Source organism: Periplaneta americana, chromosome 12, assembly GCF_040183065.1.
Source record: "Periplaneta americana isolate PAMFEO1 chromosome 12, P.americana_PAMFEO1_priV1, whole genome shotgun sequence".
Taxonomy (NCBI): domain Eukaryota; kingdom Metazoa; phylum Arthropoda; class Insecta; order Blattodea; family Blattidae; genus Periplaneta; species Periplaneta americana.
The window spans coordinates 49842396-49864692 of record NC_091128.1 but is presented as its reverse complement, the minus strand read 5'-3'; the positions used below and the strand labels follow the sequence as shown (position 1 = coordinate 49864692).

The 22297-nt window shown below is 34.9% G+C and overlaps 1 protein-coding gene across 2 annotated transcripts in view; it reads left to right on the top strand.

The window, feature by feature from the left end:
- The window catches only part of LOC138710393 (vascular endothelial growth factor A-like), a 51797-nt gene that overhangs the window by 12769 nt on the left and 16731 nt on the right, over positions 1 to 22297 (top strand). The window contains exons 2-4 of one of the 2 annotated variants that reach the window (XM_069841278.1): positions 10391 to 10445; positions 14177 to 14296; positions 15874 to 15992. In XM_069841278.1, the coding sequence (XP_069697379.1) occupies positions 10391 to 10445; positions 14177 to 14296; positions 15874 to 15992 (294 nt within the window). The remainder of the gene's footprint in view (positions 1 to 10390; positions 10446 to 14176; positions 14297 to 15873; positions 15993 to 22297) is intronic. The other variant, XM_069841279.1, reaches the window with a different exon arrangement.

Below are 22297 nucleotides of genomic sequence, written 5' to 3'. Positions count from 1 at the left end.
ATTTTCTTTTCACATACTTATTGTTGTAGAATCTTATCGAGTTAATATAAGGAAATTAATAGACTATTCTCTTTTGCCTTATTATTACGTATATATCCAGCCTCCAGCAGAACCTAATATTTGCTTTAACTCAAAATGATTGCACGAGTAGAATCCTCTTGATATAGCACGTAAAATACGAAAGAGACTTCTTTTCCAGTTTTAGAAAATTGTTGACCATCAGTAAATCTGAGTGTTGCTTTGGTGTGACGTCTTAGTACCGTAACTTAACCAGTCCAAATTTGCAAGCAAGAGTGTGTGTGAATTGCAGAATATTAATTTTATTTTTCTAACTTTCCCTTGCGGAGAATATTGATGTAATGAGTGAAATTAAAGGGTCGTCCGTTACCCGACTTAAATCTTACTTAAGCTTCATCCAGCCGAAATAGTGCATATATGTAGAGAAGTATAACAATGAAATTTACGCTAAGCATTTGTGGTTACGTGGATGTGAACAAAAAAAAATCTGTATTTTGTTTTCCTTGCCTCCTCTTCGGTGGTGATACTGCATGGACTAGGAGTGGTGTGACAGATTTAGGACATTTGCCCCTAAAAAGCAAAATGCACGAATCTTCGCAGTCTCACCTGAAAAACGTTGTTTCATTGGCTATGTTACGCAACTCATACTGCTGTGCAATTAAGTGAAACGAACAGAACAAACATTCTCAAACATAATCAAGAAGTGAGAAAAAAATCGTGAAATTATTTAAAAAAAATTGATTGTATCAAATTTTGTGGTCAATATGAACTTCCCCTTAGGGGACATGATGGAAAAACGATTCGAAGAACCCTGATGTGTTTCGTGGGTTGCTACAGTTCGTGAGTAATCTAAACGAGCCTCTCAAAAATCATTTGGAACATGTCACTGTTTAAGGTTATTCTAAGACAATTCAGAATGAACTGGTAGATTGTAAGTTGAGTGTCTGCCGATCTGAAATTCAGACTGAAATCGATGGTATTAGTTTTTCTTGGGGATTAGCAAATGGTCCTACAGACATCTCGCAACTGAGTCAGGAAGTTTTGGTTTTTCGATATGTAGTGCATTTATTTTTGTCCTATACTTATTAGTAATGGTATCAAGAAGTGAAATTTGTATGTACCGAAATCTACTGCAGCTCTCCCAATCCACAAGTTCACGAGCCGCCACTGGTATTAACTGCAGAAATTTATAGAACTACTATAGATAGTCACTGGTATACTTTAATAAACTTTCCCAAGGTTCTTTGTTTACGAGCACTCATGAACAATACTCATATCTATCATCTGTGTAGGATTTTTTAATCTATAACTAGAATCATTTTATTTTATTTCGTGCCTCGATATTACTAACGGTGTTCATTTTCTCTTTTTGATAATGATATCCATAACTTGTTTTTACTAGAGTCTTTTTTTTTACCTTGGGGATTTAGTGCAGTGAATTTTTAATGGCAGGCAGAGTAACTATCTCATGCCCCCATGTTTTAGATTGCTGCCAGTGCACTTCATTAGAACCAGGTACCCAGCTTCGAAGCCGTTAGCCTTGTGAACTTACAATATATTTATGTTCCCCTATTATCATAATTCAGGGTTGGTATCTAAGAAATTAGCAAGTTCTTTGTGATAGTATAAGAGAAAGAGTGGGGGAAGGGAAGTGGTCCGTGGCCCATTTCTTTTAGGGCTCATCCCGACATTTGTCTTATTGCTCAAGGGAAACCACGGAAAAACCTAGAGCAGGATGAGATGTCGTGCTGACGACAAGCCAATTGGCTATAGTGTGGTCGGAATATGTTCAGGTGGGAGGTTTTGATTTAATCATTATTCAAAATACAAATACATTAAAGGTCCATAAAAAAAGTGTTAACAATTAGAACAATGCATCTATACTGCCAATAACGTGATGACCCTGAAACAGAGAAATAACATTATTAGTGCATTAATAGCCTTGTCTGTGTGTAGAGTCAAGTGGTTATTTAGTGTTCAAGTTGGTATTCGTCTTGTACGTTGTCGTTCCAAGCTAGAAGGTGGAGTACACTCTTAGGTCTTTTATGTTTGTCTAATGCAGGGTTGTAATTTCCTAGTGAAGAAATTAGTGGGTTTGTGCTGCTGTACGACTTGGTGTACGTGCAGAAGGCTTGATTTGAAATAAATTCCTGAATTGTCGGAATTTCTAGTTCTTCATGAATCAATCTAACAGGAGTTACTCTAGGAAGTCCTGTGATGAATCTTAAAATTTTGTTTTGGAAAACTTGTAATTTTTTATGGACTGTAATAGGTGCATGTCCCCAAGCAGGACAAGCATATAGTATTACTGACCTAATTAATGTTTTATACAAAGTTAGAGCTGTGTGTATGTTTAGATGTCTGATTTTATTTAATACTGGATAAAGCTCCACCAATCTAGCATTGGAAAGTCTGAGTTTTTGTAGTACGTGTTCGGAGAAATTGAGCCGTCTGTCTAGTGTTACTCCGAGATATTTTACTGAAGTTTTCCACTCGATTTGTGATCCATTTATGGCTAATTTTGTGTGATTTATGCCCGATCTATTGAATTTATTTCTCCTGCTAAATAATATGGCTTGTGTTTTTGATATATTTAATTTAATTCTCCATCTGAGGAGCCATGGTTCAATGTCACGTAGGTGACCTTGTAGCCTATTAATGGCAACATTTGGCTTCCACGATGCCGTGAGAAATGCCGAATCGTCCGCGTATAGCGCTAGAATGCTATTGTTGAAATTTTGATGAAAAGGTAGGTCATTAATATAAATTTGGAAAAGTATCGGTGCCAGAATGCTGCCCTGAGGCACTCCAGCGTTAATACCTCGCGACGTGGAGTGCACGTCGTTCAGTTTAACCTGGAACGTTCTGCCCCGAATATAATTGTCCAACAGCTTCACTAGGCGGCAATTTAAATTGTTGTTAATTAATTTATGTATCAAGTCCTTCGTTTAGTTCAATGGTGGGCATTCCTGCAGCATTGCCGCAGTGACGTCAGACCTCAGCGAAGCATCAAACTTATCCCCTACCTTCCCCTTCCCCTTCCCCCACACCATGAAAATACTGCGCGTGTACGTGGCGGATTATAGTGGACTGCTGTACTTCGGAGCTTCATTAGTGATACAATGTCTTTCGCAGAATCTTATGAATCGAGAGGATATCACACTTACAAGAAAGGCAGTTCTTTCATTTCTCATGTTTAGGATCAGTTACAAATATTCAGGACGCGAACTTAAATATGTACATTCTTAAAATAGATCACCTGTTATACGAGCTCAAAGAACACAGATTCAGTGATTTTCAAAGGATGGAGAAAGATTCCAATATTTTTGCCACTCCTTTTCATGTTTAAATTGAAAATGTTATCCCAGAATTGCAGTTAGAGGTACTGGATTTGCAGAATGATGGCTTCTTGAAAGCAGAATGTGAAGGTCTACTGGGGGCTAAAATTTTTTAAAAGATGTCCAGTACTACATATCCACTGCTTAGACAGTTTGCTTCAATAATAATGAGTACCGTCATTTCCCATGACTATGGTTCTGGAACATAACTATTGTCCACGTTACAACTATTCAAATTTTGTACTCCATATCGTAGTACCTCGTTTATCTATATTCTTGCTGTACTGAAGTTTGAATTCAAGTTACTGCAGCTATCTACGAACGATCTATGTTACTTCTACAATGAACTTTGAATGGTTGTATCGTGGATCATGTTGTGTTCCAGGACCATAGTTATGGGAAATGACAGTATGTATTCATCAACCTACCAGTGCGAACAGTTGTTTTTTAAAATGAAGTTTATAAAGTCCAGCCACAGATCCCGCTTAAGCGATGCTCATCTCCTTGCGCAACTGAAAATAGCATCCACAGATATAAATCCCAATTTCGAAGAAATTGCTTTGAAAATTGATTAATTAAATATCACGTAAATGACCTATTCTAATTACATATGGTAGGTAGGAGTGTAGTGGCGCAACTGTCTGTAAATCCGTCACTGCACTGTAGAGTGTAACCCCTCCCACAGTATGTAATTGCTATTTAAATCCTGTCTTGTGGGTTGCGTTCATTTTGCCCACCACTGGTTTAGTTACTTTGAATACGAGTTAGGTGTACGTCGATGTACTAGCTTCGCTTGATACAGAGAGAAAGTTGTGAGTCAACAGTTCATGCCACACGCTCCGATACTGTGTGTTTACATCTACAGTATTTATTCATGTACTGTACTTGTGCGTGTAAGTCGGTGAACAACAGGAATATTACTTATGTAAAAAGTACCACCTGTATTTAATAACAATAATAAATAGTTATTTATTTAAAGGCAGCTTAGATGCAATAAACGATAATTTTTACCAGGAATATACAAAACTAAATATTTTTAGGAGCCATCCCCTCCATTTTCAAGAGTCAGCACATTTTGTCCATACATGCAATGAGAAATCCATTCGAGCTAAGGTAAAGATACATTTACTGCAATATATTAAACCAATGTTTCTCAGACTTTTTTGAATTGGGGATCACTTTTTTAAGTCGGAACAGTTTCGCGGACCACCTTACTCTTCTTCCCTTCGAAAGCAAATTTATCATTTTGTAGCATATTTTAATACCAGTATACTTATATTTTAAAATAGAATAAACAAATTAAAATTAATTTAATTCAATTAATTTTATATTTGTATTAACTAATTAAGTAACAGTTAATGTTAATAGAAGAAAAATCATATTCGTTGTTTTAATAATTCAAGATATTAAAGTTTAGATAATCTTTAACTAATTAAATAAAAAAATAAATAAATGTTGGTACTCACATTAATGAGATGGAGAGCCTACCGATTCTTGCACAGTTGTTCTATACTGGACGTATGCTGGCAAGCTTAAGTCGGAGATCGTCATATACATCAAGTCGATTTCGGTAGTTTATATTTATTAGAGTTAGTGATGAAAACTCTTTCTCACACAGATACGTAGAATCAAACTGAAATATAATCTCTAAAGCACCATTGTACAGTTCACTGTATTCTCTTTTTACTTGTGATGAGGTCCAGAAATTAACCATACCTTCTGCTTGGAATTTCATTGTAAGTCCGGTGTCATTCGAGAGTTCAATTAACTGTTCTCTTTCACTCAATGAAAGTTTGTTATTTTCAATATCGCAATGAAAGTGATCACGAACCCATGAAAATTCGTCATATTTACTTGGAAAATAAGTTTCAAATTGTGACCTCAGAGTTGTATTATTGGTGTATGACGTACAGTACGTGACCATTTCAATGTGCAGACTGGGTGTCGGCAAAACTATTAAGAAAGTCATAAATACATAAAAAGGTTCGGTACTTCGGTCTTCTGTTATGAATTCGGGTGGTTTCTGGCTGCTTACAGGCGCCAGATGCGCAGGGAAAAGATGGCGAGAAACACCACGTTCATAGTGCTTTAAATCCCTCTTTTGTTGTTGAGAGTAGAGTGGGAAGTCAGTAGACAGGTAGAGTAATAAATTTCATTAAATGTCAGTACTGGGAGAAAAAGTGAAAGGTGATTGATTGCCATGTGTCATTTCCAGACTCTGAGATTTTCAACTATAGTGTGATACACAATTCGTTTGAATTTTATTTTTCTTCTGTCTTTTTTGAAGGACCACAAGCGCAGAACTCGAGGACCACAGGTGGTCCGGGGACCATAGTTTGAGAAGCACTGTATTAATAGTACATTATGCAACGAGCCTATAATGGTAGTAATTAAGACGCGAGTATGTTATTGAAACGAGCGCAAGCCTTTCACTTTTTCTCCCAGTACTGACATTTAATGAAATTTATTACTCTACCTGTCTCCTGACGTCCCACTCTACTCTCAACAACAAAAGAGGGGTTTAAAGCACTATGAACGTGGTGTTTCTCGCCATCTTTTCCTTGCACATCTGGCGCCTGTAACCCAGCCAGGTACCACCTGAATTCATAACAGAGGAACGACTTTTTATGCTCGACCATATTTCTAACTTGAAATTATTCATAAGTATTCATGTTATTCTTGTCTGAGGAGCAGCACTGACCTTGTGCAATACCTCGTAAATTGTGAGATGTGCGTAGACGCGAAAGTATTGATTTTTTCCGAGAAACAAATGTCTCGCGCTAGTTGTCTTTCGATTCCATATCCGAGAATAATCTATACTTGCGCTTTCATATTGCTACAATGGTATTTTCTGATTGGTGGAACACCTGAACTTTAATGAATAGGTGTACTTTAATGATGTTCATTAAAGGGCTGCTACCAGGTGTATAATTACTACATTTCGGCATGGTCGACCATAAACGATATTAAATATCTATGTAATGAAAACACGCTGTCAGAGATGCTGTGTACTCGTACTGTACTCTTAACTGAAGCTATGCAGTGGTAATATCTTGAGATGCGCAACAAATTTGGCAATATTAGTTTAAAAACCACATTCGAATTTCTTACTTACAACTGCTTTTGTTAACAGTATGTATTAGTCGTAGTGACATAAAAGAAATCGAAATCTTAACCAATTTTGAACTAACTTTTAATCGCCATGGATGCCAGACGTCCGAAATTTGTCTGTCCCTGAGTTTTACAATAAATAAGATGCATCTAGATACTTTAGATCTCATTTGTTATTAACGGAGAAAAATTCGCTCCGGTAACGAGGATCGAACCCCGGTCTCCCAGTTCTACGCACTGGGCGCTCTAACCACTGAGCTACGCCGAAGTTCAACTCATCGCACCGAATCGAATCTTTCTTCTTTGGTTCTTTCCCTTAATGATCTTACTCCGTGTTCGACTTGCATAATATATTGACATATATTTTAAGTCAACAATCATCACCAGAGCTAGGAAGTTGGTATCAAACAAAACAACAACAACAACAACTAACTATACAACATCATACATTTCTCTTGTACTTATTCGGCATATCATTTTTACCTAGAAGTGTATTTAAACTCCAAACTTTCTTGGGGAGAGCATGTTGATAATGTTACGGGTAAAGCATGGAGGGGACTTCACTTTATTATGAGAATCTTGAGAAAGGCTAGTCCCAAATCGAGAGAAATAGCATATCTAACGTTAGTACGACCGTTAATGGAATACGTAACTACATGTTGGGATCCCTATAGAATATATCAGACAAATTCCTTAGAAAGAATCCAGTATAGGGCAGCTAAATTTGTTAAAGGTAAAAGAGAAGACGGAAACGATACGATAAAAGAACTTAAATGGGAAACTTTGGAAAACAGACGTAGGAAAACTAGAATAACATCATTGTATAGAGCACATCTAGGTCAGAAAGCATGGGTAGACATAACGGCTCGGTTACAAAAGCCAACGTACTATGGTAGGAACGATCATGATTTTAAAATCAAATGTAGGAAACAGAAAACGGATGTAGGTAAATTCTCATTTTTAAATAGAACTATAAATGATTGGAATGACCTACCTGCAGCGGTCTTTGAGGGCTGTCCTTCCTTAAGGAGATTCAAGAATAATTTAAAAAGTTGTGTATAAAGTGCAAATTAAAATTAAGGTGACATTTAACATTTAATTTTTTAAGGTGACATGTATTTACTTAGCCTGACTAGTTACTTCCTTGGTTTGAATTGTAAATTATTTAAAAATAGCGTGTAAGAGGGTCTTAGACTAGAAATGTTTAGTTTAAATGTAGTTCTGTTTATAAGTATGCATAAGGGTGTAATTATTTGACTTATTTGAACTGTTGTATCAGTGAAGCGAGGTGAGTCAATGAAGTTATGGTTTTACAGTGCAGTGAATAGTTCCGATCAGTGATAATTTATAGCGTCAATGAAATGTGTTCTATAGTGTCAGTGAAATGTGTTATAGAGTGTCAGTGAAATGTGTGCTAAAGTGTCAGTGAAATGCGTCATAGTGCCACTCCAGTGAGTGACATGAGAGTAAAGTGAAAGACTATTGAAACTTATGTAGGGCCTATACATAATTATGTAGGTTGTAATGTAAAATTAGGTATTTTATTTATGTTTTATTATTAATGCGTTAAATTATATTGTGTATTCTTATTGTATTGTGTATAAAATTATATTGCGTATTTTAAATGTATTGTGTATTGCTTATCATTTTATTGTGTATTGTTTATATTGTGTATATCACTGCCACCGGGTGCTTGCCCACTTGCAGTGTACATACATACATACATACATACATACATACATATTAGTAGGTCTACACAAGAGTACTTTTACAGTGAAAACTAAGTCACAACTTTGTTCACTTTATTGGACACTAACTTCACCGTTCCAGTTTCTTACGTGAATAAAAACAAAATTGATTAGGTTTTTATTGAAAATTCACGCAGATTTCCACTTGTAAACTGTTATAGGAATAGGCCTAATGCCTAATATAGAGAAGTCTGTTTAGCACCTTATAAGTCCTAATATTTTAAATATTAATAAAGTATTGTATTAGATGACACCAAACTTGTCTTCATGCCATGTACCTCTCTCCCGTCTCCTTACTTCTTGGAGTGTCTCTCGCGTGTAATCACTGCTGTTCGAGTTTTGATCACCGCTGACCTAGACGTTTCATTCAACTCCATTCTTCTAAATTACGAGACGAAAATAACTTTTCCTAATAAAGAGTCAACCGAATTAATTTTAATGCATGCATCAATATTATTAATAGCATATGTAACACGCAAGTTAACAAAATGTAAATCTAGCACCACATTTCGTCACTGTGGTGTTATCCAAAAGGTGTTGTGGAATTGGAGTTCAGTATCGTTCCAATACGATATATTAAAATTGAATCTCCAACACAGTGAGAGAAAGTGACGTATTTTTTATTAACACGTGACACTACACGACAGAATGAAAGGAAGAAATCAAATGTTTATGGCTTCATTGTTACTTTATTCTTTACGGTACAATATGGGGTAATTTGCTAGGAGATGTCGTTGCATATAGACCACTTTTACACTAACCTTAGTGTATACAACATATGGGCTATTCCATCTCAAATCGACCGAAATGTAGAGAAAATTGACCTTGCAATTTTTAAATACAATGAAACTTTTTCTGTTCGTAGACAACTGTGATATAATGTTTTGTGCAAAGTTTGAGGCATCAGAACTTAATAGTGTTTAAATTAATAATATTTAAATTTGTCGTATTTTCATAAAATTAGCAACTTTAAACTGTTGTGGCTCCGAAACCCTTTCACCCAATGATCAAAAACATGGTTTATTTTGATGCTGAGAAGTTAAAGTTTATATTGACATGTAAACAGTTTTCTTACTTTTTGTGGACATGGAGAAATTTAGATTTTTCTTCATTTAGACGCCTTTGGCCACGAAAAAAATATTTTTAAGATATATGGTTAGATTCGGCATTGAAAGTACAAATAAACACATATTTTTTACTGGTGGTACGTTGATAAGAAAGTATTGAAAATATCAAATAAAGAAAATAAATAGTACGCGCTTGAACTAACCAGCTGACTGTGAGGCGGGAGATAGCCGAGGGAAGCAAGTCCAGTAGACATAAACACGTAATGTGTCGTCTAGCAGTCATGGCTGTGCTAGATTTATCACAGATTTTCATAAACACAGGAGTAAAATGACGCCCAACACTCGCTTATCTTCAGCTCTCGGCCAGTGCGTGCGGTACTGCGCCGTTCAAGTCTAGGCGTGTGAAAATAATCTATTTAATACCCTCGAAACTTATTGCCGAGCCACTAAGCAAACGATGCCGAATCCCTCTTAATAATGCAAGGTTTTTTCTAATTATTATTTTACATTTTTACAAATGGCCAAAAAGCCTAAAAGCAAGTAAAATCAGATTATATGTCTCTCTGTATACAATAAAAATAAGGATTACTTCTTAATATAACCTACCAAATGTCAGCTTCAAAATAAACTATCGTTCAATGTTCTGTAGTAAATGGTTCCAGAGTTCTGAGCGCTGAAAGAGGCTTGTTTTTATAAAATACGCTAAATTTGTCGCTCAATAATACGAAAACCGTTTGACTTTCGATAGCATATTTTTGAAAATGCACTCCCCTCAGCACCTTGTATAAGTACCGGTAGGGACAAAATTAGAGTATAAAAAAATGCGAGGTTTTTTACTGATCGATTTCATATGGAATAGCCCGTATACTAAAACACTAACCTAACCTAACCTAACTTAACCTGTCACAGATTAAGGAAAAGGTTAGGTTAGGTCAGGTCAGTTTAGGGTTTTAGTATATCTTGCAAAAACAAATTTTAGATTTAGTGTAAAAGTGATCTATATGCAACGACGTCTCCTAGCAAATTACCCAATATGGATTACGTAAATGTCATTTAACTTATTCGCGTCAGAGTAATTATAATTAGGCCTACTGAATTTTGTTTGCAGGAAACTAGGTGTTTAGAACTGAAGAAAGAGGAACATCCGTTTACTGAGCATCCTGGTAAGAAATAAATGTACTTTTCTTCACATATACACATTGCATGATAAGTTACACAATGAATTGCACAAGTATTTGGCAAAAGTAACATGAAAAATACACCGTTGGTTTAGAAAAGTGAAAGGTTGCAAAAGACTAGACCTCCAGGGTTGCTACATTTCACACCAATAATTCAGGGACACATTAACGGGAAGAGGGAGATGGTAAGGTATTTGATGTAGTTTTTCCTTATATTCGTAATGAATTAGTTTCAAGTATATTTGTAAATATAATGTTGAACATAGTTTCTTATTCGAGTGCAAAGTTCAATATTAAAGAATACATAAACTATATACCTATAGGCTACTTAAGTAATTTAAGGGTATATGTACGTGAACGACCAAAATTATTATCAGAAAATGCAGGCACTAAATTTCAAAAATTTTATAAAGAAATGAACTCACAATTTGATAAAAATTATAAGGTATCACAACAAGACTTATCAGAACTTAAATATCTGATAAAAGTATAAAAAAGGTAGTAATAATATTTTTAAGAATTCACTTTTTACTTTAAATTAAATTTTCCAAAATTTGAAAATTTTCACACATAATATTTCATAACTCCACAACCATTAGAGATAGAATTCTGAAATTTTGTACACTGATTTAACATGGATTTATGCAAAAGGTAGACTACAATAATTCCCATTTCTTTGAAAACAGAAAAATTAGGTCCCAAAACAGTATGTAAATTTTAATATATTTTATATAGGACAAATAAAAAGTTAATTGTATTAAAATAAACAACTCTACATGTCTGAGAGTAGTCTACTTTTCAGAAATAAGTGTTTAGGCCTATTACATGCAGGAAAAATATTAAAGATGTCAGAGAGACCATAATAATGTTACGGTTACCAAATTATATAACTGCAAAATTTCTTTGTTTTTATTTTTCAGACTCTGATAAAAGTGGTTTGAAAAATATCATTAGTAATCATTTTTATACCTTTATTTAAGTTCTAATAAATCTTGTTGTGGTACCTTGTAATTTTTGTCTAATTGTGAGTTAATTTTCTTATAAAATTTTAGAAATTTAGAACCTGCATTTTCTGATAATATTTGTAGTCGTTCACGTATTGTACATATACCCTTAAACTTTGAATTCTAATTTGTTGAGTAGTATCCTCTTTTTGCATTAATTTTTTTCACTTTTTTGATTTCAGAGTGTTCTTTATATTAGCACTGTTATCTTGCTTTCAAGATATTTTCTCCTTTTTGCCCTCATAATAACGCTTTCAAAAAATGTTAATATTTTCTTGTTAGTTGGACATTCATTTTACGAGTAACATTATTCACTTCAATAAAATGTACAGCCTTAGAAAAAAAATTTGTCGCATAGGTACTTTGTCTCAGGAAGGAGGCAGTGCGCATGATCAGAGGACGAGCGATTTGGTTCACAAGAGAACGACTAGTTGAGGTAATAAAATTAGTTTTGTTTCGCTGTATGTCTGATCATGTGCACTGCCTCCTTTCTGGGACTTATAAAGTATATGTGAGACAAAACCTTTTTTCTAAGACTGTACAACAAGTTAAAATTTTTTAGAATGCCTGACAACACGTAATAGTGTGTTTCTCTCAGGAAGTGTCATCAATATTTCTTCATTTTGCACACTCGCAAGTTCTTCTCTAACAATGCTCGAAGGAGGCTCATTTGGATGATCGTTTGTTCTTTATTTCAACTGTGTAACGAATCTTTTCACCACAGCCTCGGTTCCTGTCACTTCACAAGGGACTTCTTTGATTACATTCACAGCCACCGGCGTAACTCAAGCAGTAGCACATTTGTCTTCTGATCCAGAGTTGTTCTCGGGCGTGGCTTCGATTCCTGCTTGCGCTAATTACATGGTTGGGGTTTTTCCGAGGTATTCCCCAACCGTAAAGCGAATTTCAAGTAATCTATGGCGAATCCTCGGCCTCATCTCGCCAAATACTATTTCGCTATCACCAATTTCTATCTGCGTTAAATAACCCAATAGATACAGTGTTGTTAAATAACCAAGTAAAACAGCTACATTCACGCCATTTGTCATATTTCTGTTTGTGCATCAGGCAGGTCATACTGGATAATTGGCTTATTGAGACTATTATTTATTTGTGAAAGAAGTCTTCACATTTTTGCATCTAAGTTCACTGAACAACACGAATTCCTGTCTAAGTGAAATACAGCAACATCACCTTAATGATTTATCAGGAATTCTGTTAACTAGGCAGTATAGAAAGATCTACGTCATTATTATTATTATTATTATTATTATTATTATTATTATTATTATTATTATTATTATTATTGTTGTTGTTGTTGTTGCCAATACTAATCCTTATAGTATTAAATTATATTTAAATATTTCATTAGGTTTCATACTTCATTACAAATTTGTACATGCATAAACTGTGTCATGATCAACCATTTCTTTATGTTAAATAAATCTGAACTGGTTACCTTTATATTTTGAACAGTAAGTACCGGTACTGTACTGTACATCCTTATCTTGAATGTGTTTCTCCTTTTTTTGTGTTCCTCCTGCTTTCATCTTGTAATTCATAGGAGACTTTGTCCTTACAACTAATAATATGTTCACAATTTACACTACAATATAGCTGCGCAAATCTATATATTGGTTTCTTATTGAAATCCTGCAAAGTCCGTATGGTTTCTTTGTCCACTGTAAACATTGCCAGTAGGACTACATTTAGTCTTGCCTAAGTCGCCCTCTGTGTAAACAGTTCAGCTCCCCGGCACCCATACTATTCCCCTCTTTCGTCCCAAGAGGGGTGACAGGGGTGAATAAATACACTGGTAGTACGAAACATACGATTCCTTGCTTTAAATTACCTACTGTCTTCCTCCGACGAGTTTAGCGCTGGGACCTAAGGTACTCTTGCCATCGGTGCGGGGGATTGCAGGTAGATTCTTTTGTTGCTACAGCCAAGCCGAGCCGAGCGGAGTGGGAAGTATTAATTGTCCAAAAATATGCAGTCTTCAGTTTGTAGTAGTGTGTGAATATTTCATATACATATTGTTTACCTAAGCCTATATGGTTTTGTTATTAATATATTAAATATATTGTTGCAATTTTTGCTCAAACATCTCCCTGATGTTGGCTATGTTAATATTATATGAATTACTCATATTAAATATTTCACCGTTACAAGTCATTTTTAAGGAAACATGCTGTGGAAAAGTTTTTGGTTTTATTCTATTGGAATTTTAGAATATGTGTGATTGGTATAGTGAAAAACAGATTCCTATAATGTTATGTGAAAATCATTTGTTGGTGATATCTTAAAATACAAATCAAGTAGTTTTACTTCTCAAGTGAGTTCAGCAGCACAATATATTTAAATTGATTACTTTACAAATTAAATTCAGTTCTAGTAATCACTAAATTTTATAGTATGATTCTTCTTTTCATTTATATTATTGAAGTTGTATTATGATTTTTCTTTTTATTTATTTTATTGTGTTTGTATTTCTGGTGATGTGATGGCCTTAACTTCACCAAAATAAATAAATAAATAAATGAGTGAATAAATAAATAAATAAATAAAAATGTCTACAATACTTTCCTTCTCTGAACACGTAAGTACGAATGGTTGTATCTCTATCTCGCCAAAAATACGTTAGAAAACTAACAGGCATACTGCTTTCGTAAATTGGGCGAATGTTTTCAGTATGATTGTACTTCCTTCCAGACTGCCGCTGTCACTGTTCCCTCCCACTCCAGTACCGTGCTAGACTAGTAGGAACCGCATTCCTCTCAGCACTAAACTCCTCAGAGGATGACAGTACTGAAAACAACACGATGGCAAGAGGTAGGAGACCCTATAGACACTATAGAGTTCTATAAATTTATGTATTTTGTTTGATTATTTTATTTTAAAATGTATAATTTATTTTTCTGGAATGATGAAAAGACTTAATTAACTCCTTTTTTATATTTATACATTTATTTATGGGAAGCTGATCCAATTTTTGTTCATTATAAGATTCAATTACGTTACGGATATCAGTGCAATTATGAAGAGTGTTAATTTGCACTCAAATCGCACTACTATTTTTAGAGTCAGCAGTAGCTGTTATTCAGCCTTAGCATGAAGATTCAAGTTTTCAAGCCGCAATCACTATGGAAAGACACATTTTATAATGTGTAAAAAAATACATTACCTGTAGGAAATTTTTATGTTTAGCGACATTACAATGTATATAATTCCCATCATACAAGAATGTCGTGGAAGATGCGAGGATGAAAATTATTGATGATTAAAAAAACAGCATCTGAAACTAAAATAGTCCATAATTTTACTAAAATATTGAAAATCTAACTAAAAGTTATAACACTGTGTTTTTAACTATTTTAAAAGTTTTACTCTGGTTATTATTTATTTATTTAAATTCCATCTCGCTTCTAAGTTTACAACAGAATTAATGTCAATATTTGGGAATACTTTTACATGTGAACAGTTTATTTCTAGAGTACATCACAAACATTTAGGAGATGAAAGCTTTCACGAATAAAGACAAACCCAGATACGAGTATTTGTATATGTTTGTAAAAAAAAAAATTGAATTATTTTAGTTTTATTTTGAAAAATTCGTCAATATATAAACATTTTGAAAAGATGTCCGGATATAGCCTACTGCGCATTTAATCATGAATTGGTAGTGTCATTTGTGAATGACACTATATAGCAATATTTCAACTTATTTTTGTTAAAATTTGAAATAATTTTTATTGAGAATTATTGTCCATGTATACCTGCAAAGAAATATAATTTATCATGATTGTGGAAACATAAATTTCCTAAATAAATGATCCTAGTAGGGTTCTGTATAGCCTTGTATTAACTTTACATTAGTGTAGTAACTTATTTCCTGTACAACGTACACCTTGACTGACATTTCTCTTGAAAGCTGCAACGCTCACTGAAACCATGGTGCAATCAAAATCAAAGTGCAATCTGACAGGCAGCAGTTCATAAGCTTGCCCATGTCCTTGACATGCTTGGTGTTTAGCAGTTGCCACTGGGGCAGTTATTATTTTCAGTTTCCAAATAAATTACGGCCAGATTGTTTGTAGGGAAAACTGTAAACGAGAAAGAGCCCCATTATTCTTGTGAAGGTCCTATCTTCTAAACAATGTCATTACCTGAGTTTTTAAGTTTTTCTTAGTTTGGATACGATTTTATGGTATTTTTCCAATACTTGTTTTGATTCCATGCTGTAGGCTGTACTGAATTATCAGTATCTATTGTTTAAGTGTATTTCTTTTATTTCTTGTAATAATTCTTCGTAGATATGGTATACGTAATTAATTACATTGCCTGGTTTTCTTTAAATTTTATTGTTGTTGAAAAAAGTTTGCTTAGTAAATCTCATCTATCACTTTCAGAAGAGAAATGTAATAGCAAAGAATTTAACGAAATATTTAACGAACATGTGAGTGCTAGCAGATGCAAAGAACCTATAGATGTAGCAGTGGAACTCAGACGAGAATCTCCTGATGTCATGGTAAGTAATCTTAGGCTACATACAGTGAATTTAATGGATCTTCAAGTCTTTGTCACTCAAACTAGCAATATATTTTCTTAAGAATCGAATATAGCCTAGCCTACTCCATGCTTAGAAAGACTTAAAGTTTTGTTCTACTATGTAATAAGAGACACAAGGACAAATTTAATCATTTGTTGATATGATGGGAAAATTATGTGAGCAACATGTGTAGACCCGTATGAAGAAAATAATCATAATTGTAATTACTTTACAATTATAATTAGGCTATATTATAATTATAGATTGTCCTATTAATTTTATGGAATATTCTTACAGAATACGGTATAAGTACGCACAAAATAAAGGGTGCGGCAAAACATCCTCCCTAATTTAAAGTGTAAATAAAAAACAGATGGATCAAAATAAGGCAACTTTATTAATTTGAATGGTATCTTAAAAGTGGGAATTTTTCATTTTTTGAATAACGTGTCTCTCAAGTGGTGTCCTTCACTATCAATGCATTGTTGAATGCGACTTAGGAAATTCTGCATCACTCTAACTAGCATTTCTTGAGGAATAAGACCAATTTCTTCCTGTATTGCATTTCTTGGGTCTGGCAACGTCCTCGGCCGATGTTTGAACACCTCAGCCTTAAGATGCCCCCATAGAAAAAAAATCGCAGGATGCAAGGTCTGGTGATCGTGCTGGCCAAGGGACGTCGCCAAGTGAAGAAATTAAGCGTCCAGGAAACATCTGTCTCAGGACTTGGAGAGAAATCTGAGCTGTGTGAGAGGTGGCTCCATCCTGCTGAAACCATACCTGGTCAATCTGCAGTGCATTGACTCTTGGTGTCAAAAAAAGTTGATCATAAAAGTGTAGCGCTGAGAGTTTACTGTCACAGTAGCACCATCCTCTTCAAAAAAGTAAGGACCAAGTATCCTGACTCTTGCAACCGCGCACCATACAATAACACGGTCGTTATGTAGAGGTTTTTCATTAGGTTCACGAGGGTTCTGTCCACTCCAATATCGGAAATTTTGATGATTCACGCATCCCGATAAGTGAAAATGTGCTTCATCACTAAAAAGATCCACAGCATCTTCAGGCACATTTTGAAGGATGTTTGCACATGACTTCAAATGATTTTCATAATCATGTTCAAACAATTCTTGAACAGTGACCACGAGGGGGAATCTGGAAGCTTCTCCGAAAAGCACGCTGGGCAGCTACAACGGAATTACCACTTACCAGAAACGATACCATAGTGTAAGCACGTTCTTCACCCGTCCACGGCATAGTTGGAATTCGTTACAGATTACAATTTGTACTAATTTAATGTCATTTCCGTGTATTCAATGTCCTATTGAATTCTTGTTTTTTTGTGCATGTCATTTGATATCGCTATGGCTAAGCATGTAAACCTAAATTTCCCACTGTTTAGATACCATTTATATTAATACAGTTTCCTTATTTTGATCCATCTGTTTTTTATTTAAACTTTAAATTAGGGAGGATGTTTTGCCGCATCCTTTATAAGTCTACTGTTAGATAGGTTTAGACAGTTAGTACAAGCTATTATGAGGTGATCGCCTTTAATACATTTTTGTACCTATGTTTTCATTATTAATACATGGATCATTCAATAATTAGTGGCAACAATGTTTGTATGTGGCGCTATCAGTGGTAAATGATGCAAACTGATAACAATGAGAAAGAATAGTATCTGATGTGTGTTATCTGCGAGTTTGAAGACAATAATCTCATTTATAATATAGTGTAATTTGTAGACTATTACCTATAGTATTCTAAAATGTTTAGCAAATACAAACAAAGATGCTTCATTAGAATTCAGATTGCAAGAGGCAAGAATGCTCGACAATGCCATACAGCATTACTGGAAGCTTGTGGTATAGAGACTTCACCATATCGTACAGTACCATGGCTAGGTGGGCACATGCATTTCGCAGAGGAAGGGAAGATGTTCATAAAAATCGTGAAGCTGGCAGACCGCAATCGGCAAGTAATGATGTGCATGTGAACGCTATAAGAGCACTGCTGGAAGAACACCGCTGTTGGACTTGTATTGAACTAGCAAGGGAAGTTGGAATTGCTCCTGGTACGATTCTTCACATGCTTAAGAAGAAGTTAAAGTTGAGGAAAATCTGCACTTACCTCTTAGAGGAGTTCGCTTTAGAACCAGACAGGCAATTGTAGCAGCAGTAGAGCAGTCTGTTCGAAGATTAGTACAACAAGACGCTGTGGATGGCATCCGTCGTCTCCCTGAGGTGTGGAGGCGGGTTCTTCATGTTGGAGGAGATTACTGCTGAGCACTGCAACAATGTGACTGTTCCAAAGATGTTTTCTTTGTTGTTAATTCAAATGTTGCCACTAATTATTGAATGACCCGTATACAAGCTATGCCATTGGTGTGTGACGCAAAGTAAAATAATGATATGTATTCATTTGTTATAAATCTTTATAAACATTAATATATAATTTAAATACCCGATATATTCCTCAAAAAGCTGTAGACTAACCTCTGTTACCCTCAGCTGTTATATAAAAAAGTTCACTATGCATGTGTTACAGTCTTCAATGCACTGCATGATTACCTTAAGCTATGAAGGGCTAAAAGAAAAATTTCAGAACAGAATTAAGAATATTACTCCATATTCATACCTTCTAGTCACCTGATGAACTGTTTATGCTTATAAATTACACTAATGTACCGCCACAGGATGGGCGGAAAGTAAACAGGTATTAAAAAAGGCGTATAAAATCTACATTTACAATGCTAGTTTATTGAAATTAATTTTATATGTACCGGTACATTATTAAATGGGAGTACAGATGCAAACCTCAAAATTCAACGTAGGCACCTGTAGCGTCGACAAATTTCCTCAAGCGGCCGGCAATGGCATCTACAGTCTTCTGAAGGAAGTTATGTGGAACATTGGTGATAACAGCCCGAATCTGTGCTTCCAATGCTTTCAGTCTGCGAGGTTTTGTCTGGTATACCTCATCTTTTGCCCATCCCAATGAAAAAGTCACAAGGTGTCACGTCAGGATTTCTTGCAAGCTACTGGTGAGATCCACAGCACCCTATTAACATCCCGGAAACTTCTCATCCAACCATGTATGCACAACATTTTCAAAGTGAGATGGTGCACCGTTTTGCATGAAGATAATGTCGTTGATGTTTTCCTATCCAGATACTGTCCGCCAAACGTAATCTTCAAACATCTCATGGTAGCGTTCCGCATGTCATGCAGGAGATATGGCTCGACATTTGTGGCCGTTATTCCACACCACATGGTCACTTTTGAGGACGAGACTGCTTCTTCTCCACCGTCATACCAGGGTCTTGTGCCGCCCAATAATGGCAGTTGTGTCGATTGACGAAGCCTCCCACATGAAATACGACCTCGTCACTCCAGAGGATGTTTTGAAACAGTTAAGGCCAATCCTCGTGCCAACCCAGCATCAACTCCCCATATTCCATTCTGCGGTCGCAGTCTTCTGGTGTCAGCTGCTGCACGTAATGGGATTTCCATGAGCAGTAATTCAATTCTTTCTGCAACACCTGATGTACCACGTGCCTTGTGAATCTGCTTTCGCGAGCTGTGTGACGTGTTGACTTAGCCAGGCTACGATTGAACATTTCCCGCACAATCGCCACATTCTCCTCAGACCGAGAAATGGATGGATGGCCAGTTCTTCCTGCATTCTTAACCGAACCTGTGGCCATTAGCTTCCTATGACGGTTCTTTATTGTCTATAGATGGATTGTGGCATTCCTTCCCTTCACTGTACGCCACCATCTCTGTACAAGAACAACGGAATTTCACACTCCATAGTGAACAGACAGGTGATCGGTCATCTTTGCAATTGTTGCACGTACTTTCTCTTACGGTCACTGTCTGCACTACCAACAGGCGAAAGTTTAAATCCTATTTAATGACCTATATGTGCACATTGGTCTCATTACGATTCCATCGATATTAAAAATTCTAGTCATTTAATAATACCTAGTTACTTCTCATCCACACTGTATATTAAGAATTATTATATTTTTACGTAGTTTTGTATGCAACGCAAGTAATTTGTGTTTTTCTTTTATTTTTAACAAATGTTCATAAATTATTAAAATCAAATAAATTGGTACTGTCTATTTTATTGATATGTTCATCATAAGCTTTTTTCATTTCATTTTTCGTGAGACTCCGATAAAATTGATACATCAGTAAATAATATTCTGAAATATGTTTTTCCTTTCTAAACTTTTCTTTTAGTTTTAAGTTTTTTATAACATTATTATTAAACCATAAAGGATGCTTATTTTTATATGGTTTAGTTCTGGGAACACATTGATCTATAATAAAATACATATTAGTATGGAATATAATCAGCAAGATCAACATCCTCACAAAAATAAATACTTGTCCAGTCACATTGTTGTACAAGTCGATATAATTTCTCAAAGTCAGCTTTATGAAAATTATATTGTTCAGATTGACTGACTGACAGAATTACTAATTTAACTAATTTAAATGTTACAGACAATGCAGGATGGTTAATATCTATCTCTATTAAAGACGGAATTTCTTCTTCAACCTCTATACTGTATTGCTTATTATAAGATCAAGAGTTCTATTGTTTATATTAGATATTTTATTATAGGATTTTAAATTGAATAAATTCATAAATTTCATTAACTCTCTTGCTTTAAGCGATCCTCTCGACAGATCATATGTATCATTAATAATTTCAGGTATGTTAAAGTCTCCCAAAATCAAAATTTTACTGTCAGGAAAAAACTTGTAATTTTTATAAAAGATTTCAAAAAAGTTATTGTGAATTTCAGTTGTTGAATTGGGTGGGAAATATAATAAACAAATTAAATATTTCGAATGATTATAAAATAATTTAACCCAAATACATTCCAAAGTATTTTCTGTTTCGAAACTAGGTTCAACTTCGAACGGGGATTTTATAGCTAATAGTACTCCCCCTCCATGTTTTTTCTTTGAAGTATTAGCAGATCTGTCATTCCTAAAAACAATATACCTGTCATCAATGACTTCAGAATTATAAAATGAATTATTTAACCAAGTTTCAGTTAATGCTATTACAGTAAAATTATTACAAAGCACATTACTAAAAAAATCATTACTTTTTGTCTTAAGACTTCTAACATTCTGATAATAAATAGTAAAATTAGTTACTGCACTCAATGAGATTCAATAAATTTAGTAATATCGATTTCACTTCTAATTTGGAAAACAGGAGATTGATCATGAAGACAGAGAAATATATTTCCGTTTCTTATCCATACATACTTGGCGTTTTTAAGTCTTCTTGCTTCAAGAGCCTTGGCCAAGAGTTTCCTCTTGTCACTGCAGAGAGATTCATTGATGTAGACTGGATTATTGAAGTTGTAGCCTAAAGCAAGGGTGTTGAGGTTACGCTTCACTCTTCGTTGCTTCAGAATATCTTCTTTAAACCGCCGATGAGTGCATTTAACTACAATAGCAGGGACTAGAGTGTCAGACCTGGATTTCAGACGGTGACAAGCATCAATAAATTCATCTTTGATTTCAAGACCAAGGACTCTTCCTACATCTTGCACAACAGTAGTAGGATTTTCTGCAGGTTTCTCAGGCACTCCGTGAATTTCGACCATGTTCACTCTTGAGTACTGCTCAAGATCAATGAGTTTCATTCTCAATTCAGTATTTTCTTCACGTAACTTACTGTTCGCAATTTTTAATTGTTCCACTTCCTGCATACATGCAGCAATAATATCGGCATGCTTTTGTAGTAATTCAATATTTGCATCAAGTTTTTCATGTGCAAGTTCCAAAGACTTTCCTAATTCAATTTCCCTGTCTTTACCTACTCTCCTTAGCTCTTTCACTTCCTCAGACAAAGAAACAAGTACTGTAACTTATAAACCTCCTTTACATTAACTTCATGTTTCCCGTGCTCTGTAACATTTTGATCAGTGTCCGTTGTTTTACTGTTATTTTGCTCCTTACAGAATTACATTCCCATGAATGTTCTTCAGATTCATATAATATTCATTTACAAATAGCATGTTGTATAAATTCTTATATCGATTTTAATAAGACTTTCGTTTCTCGAAATGTACCGTATAAAATATAGTCTATACCATTTGTTTCCGCAACTTCAGATATAAGTTACATTCCTTTAACACTAGAAATAAATATAAATTAGATTACACTAGGTGCAGATTGAGCGTGAGCTCAAATACTTGCTTTTTTTAATGGCATAAATATATTTAATAAGCTACCATTGGAGGC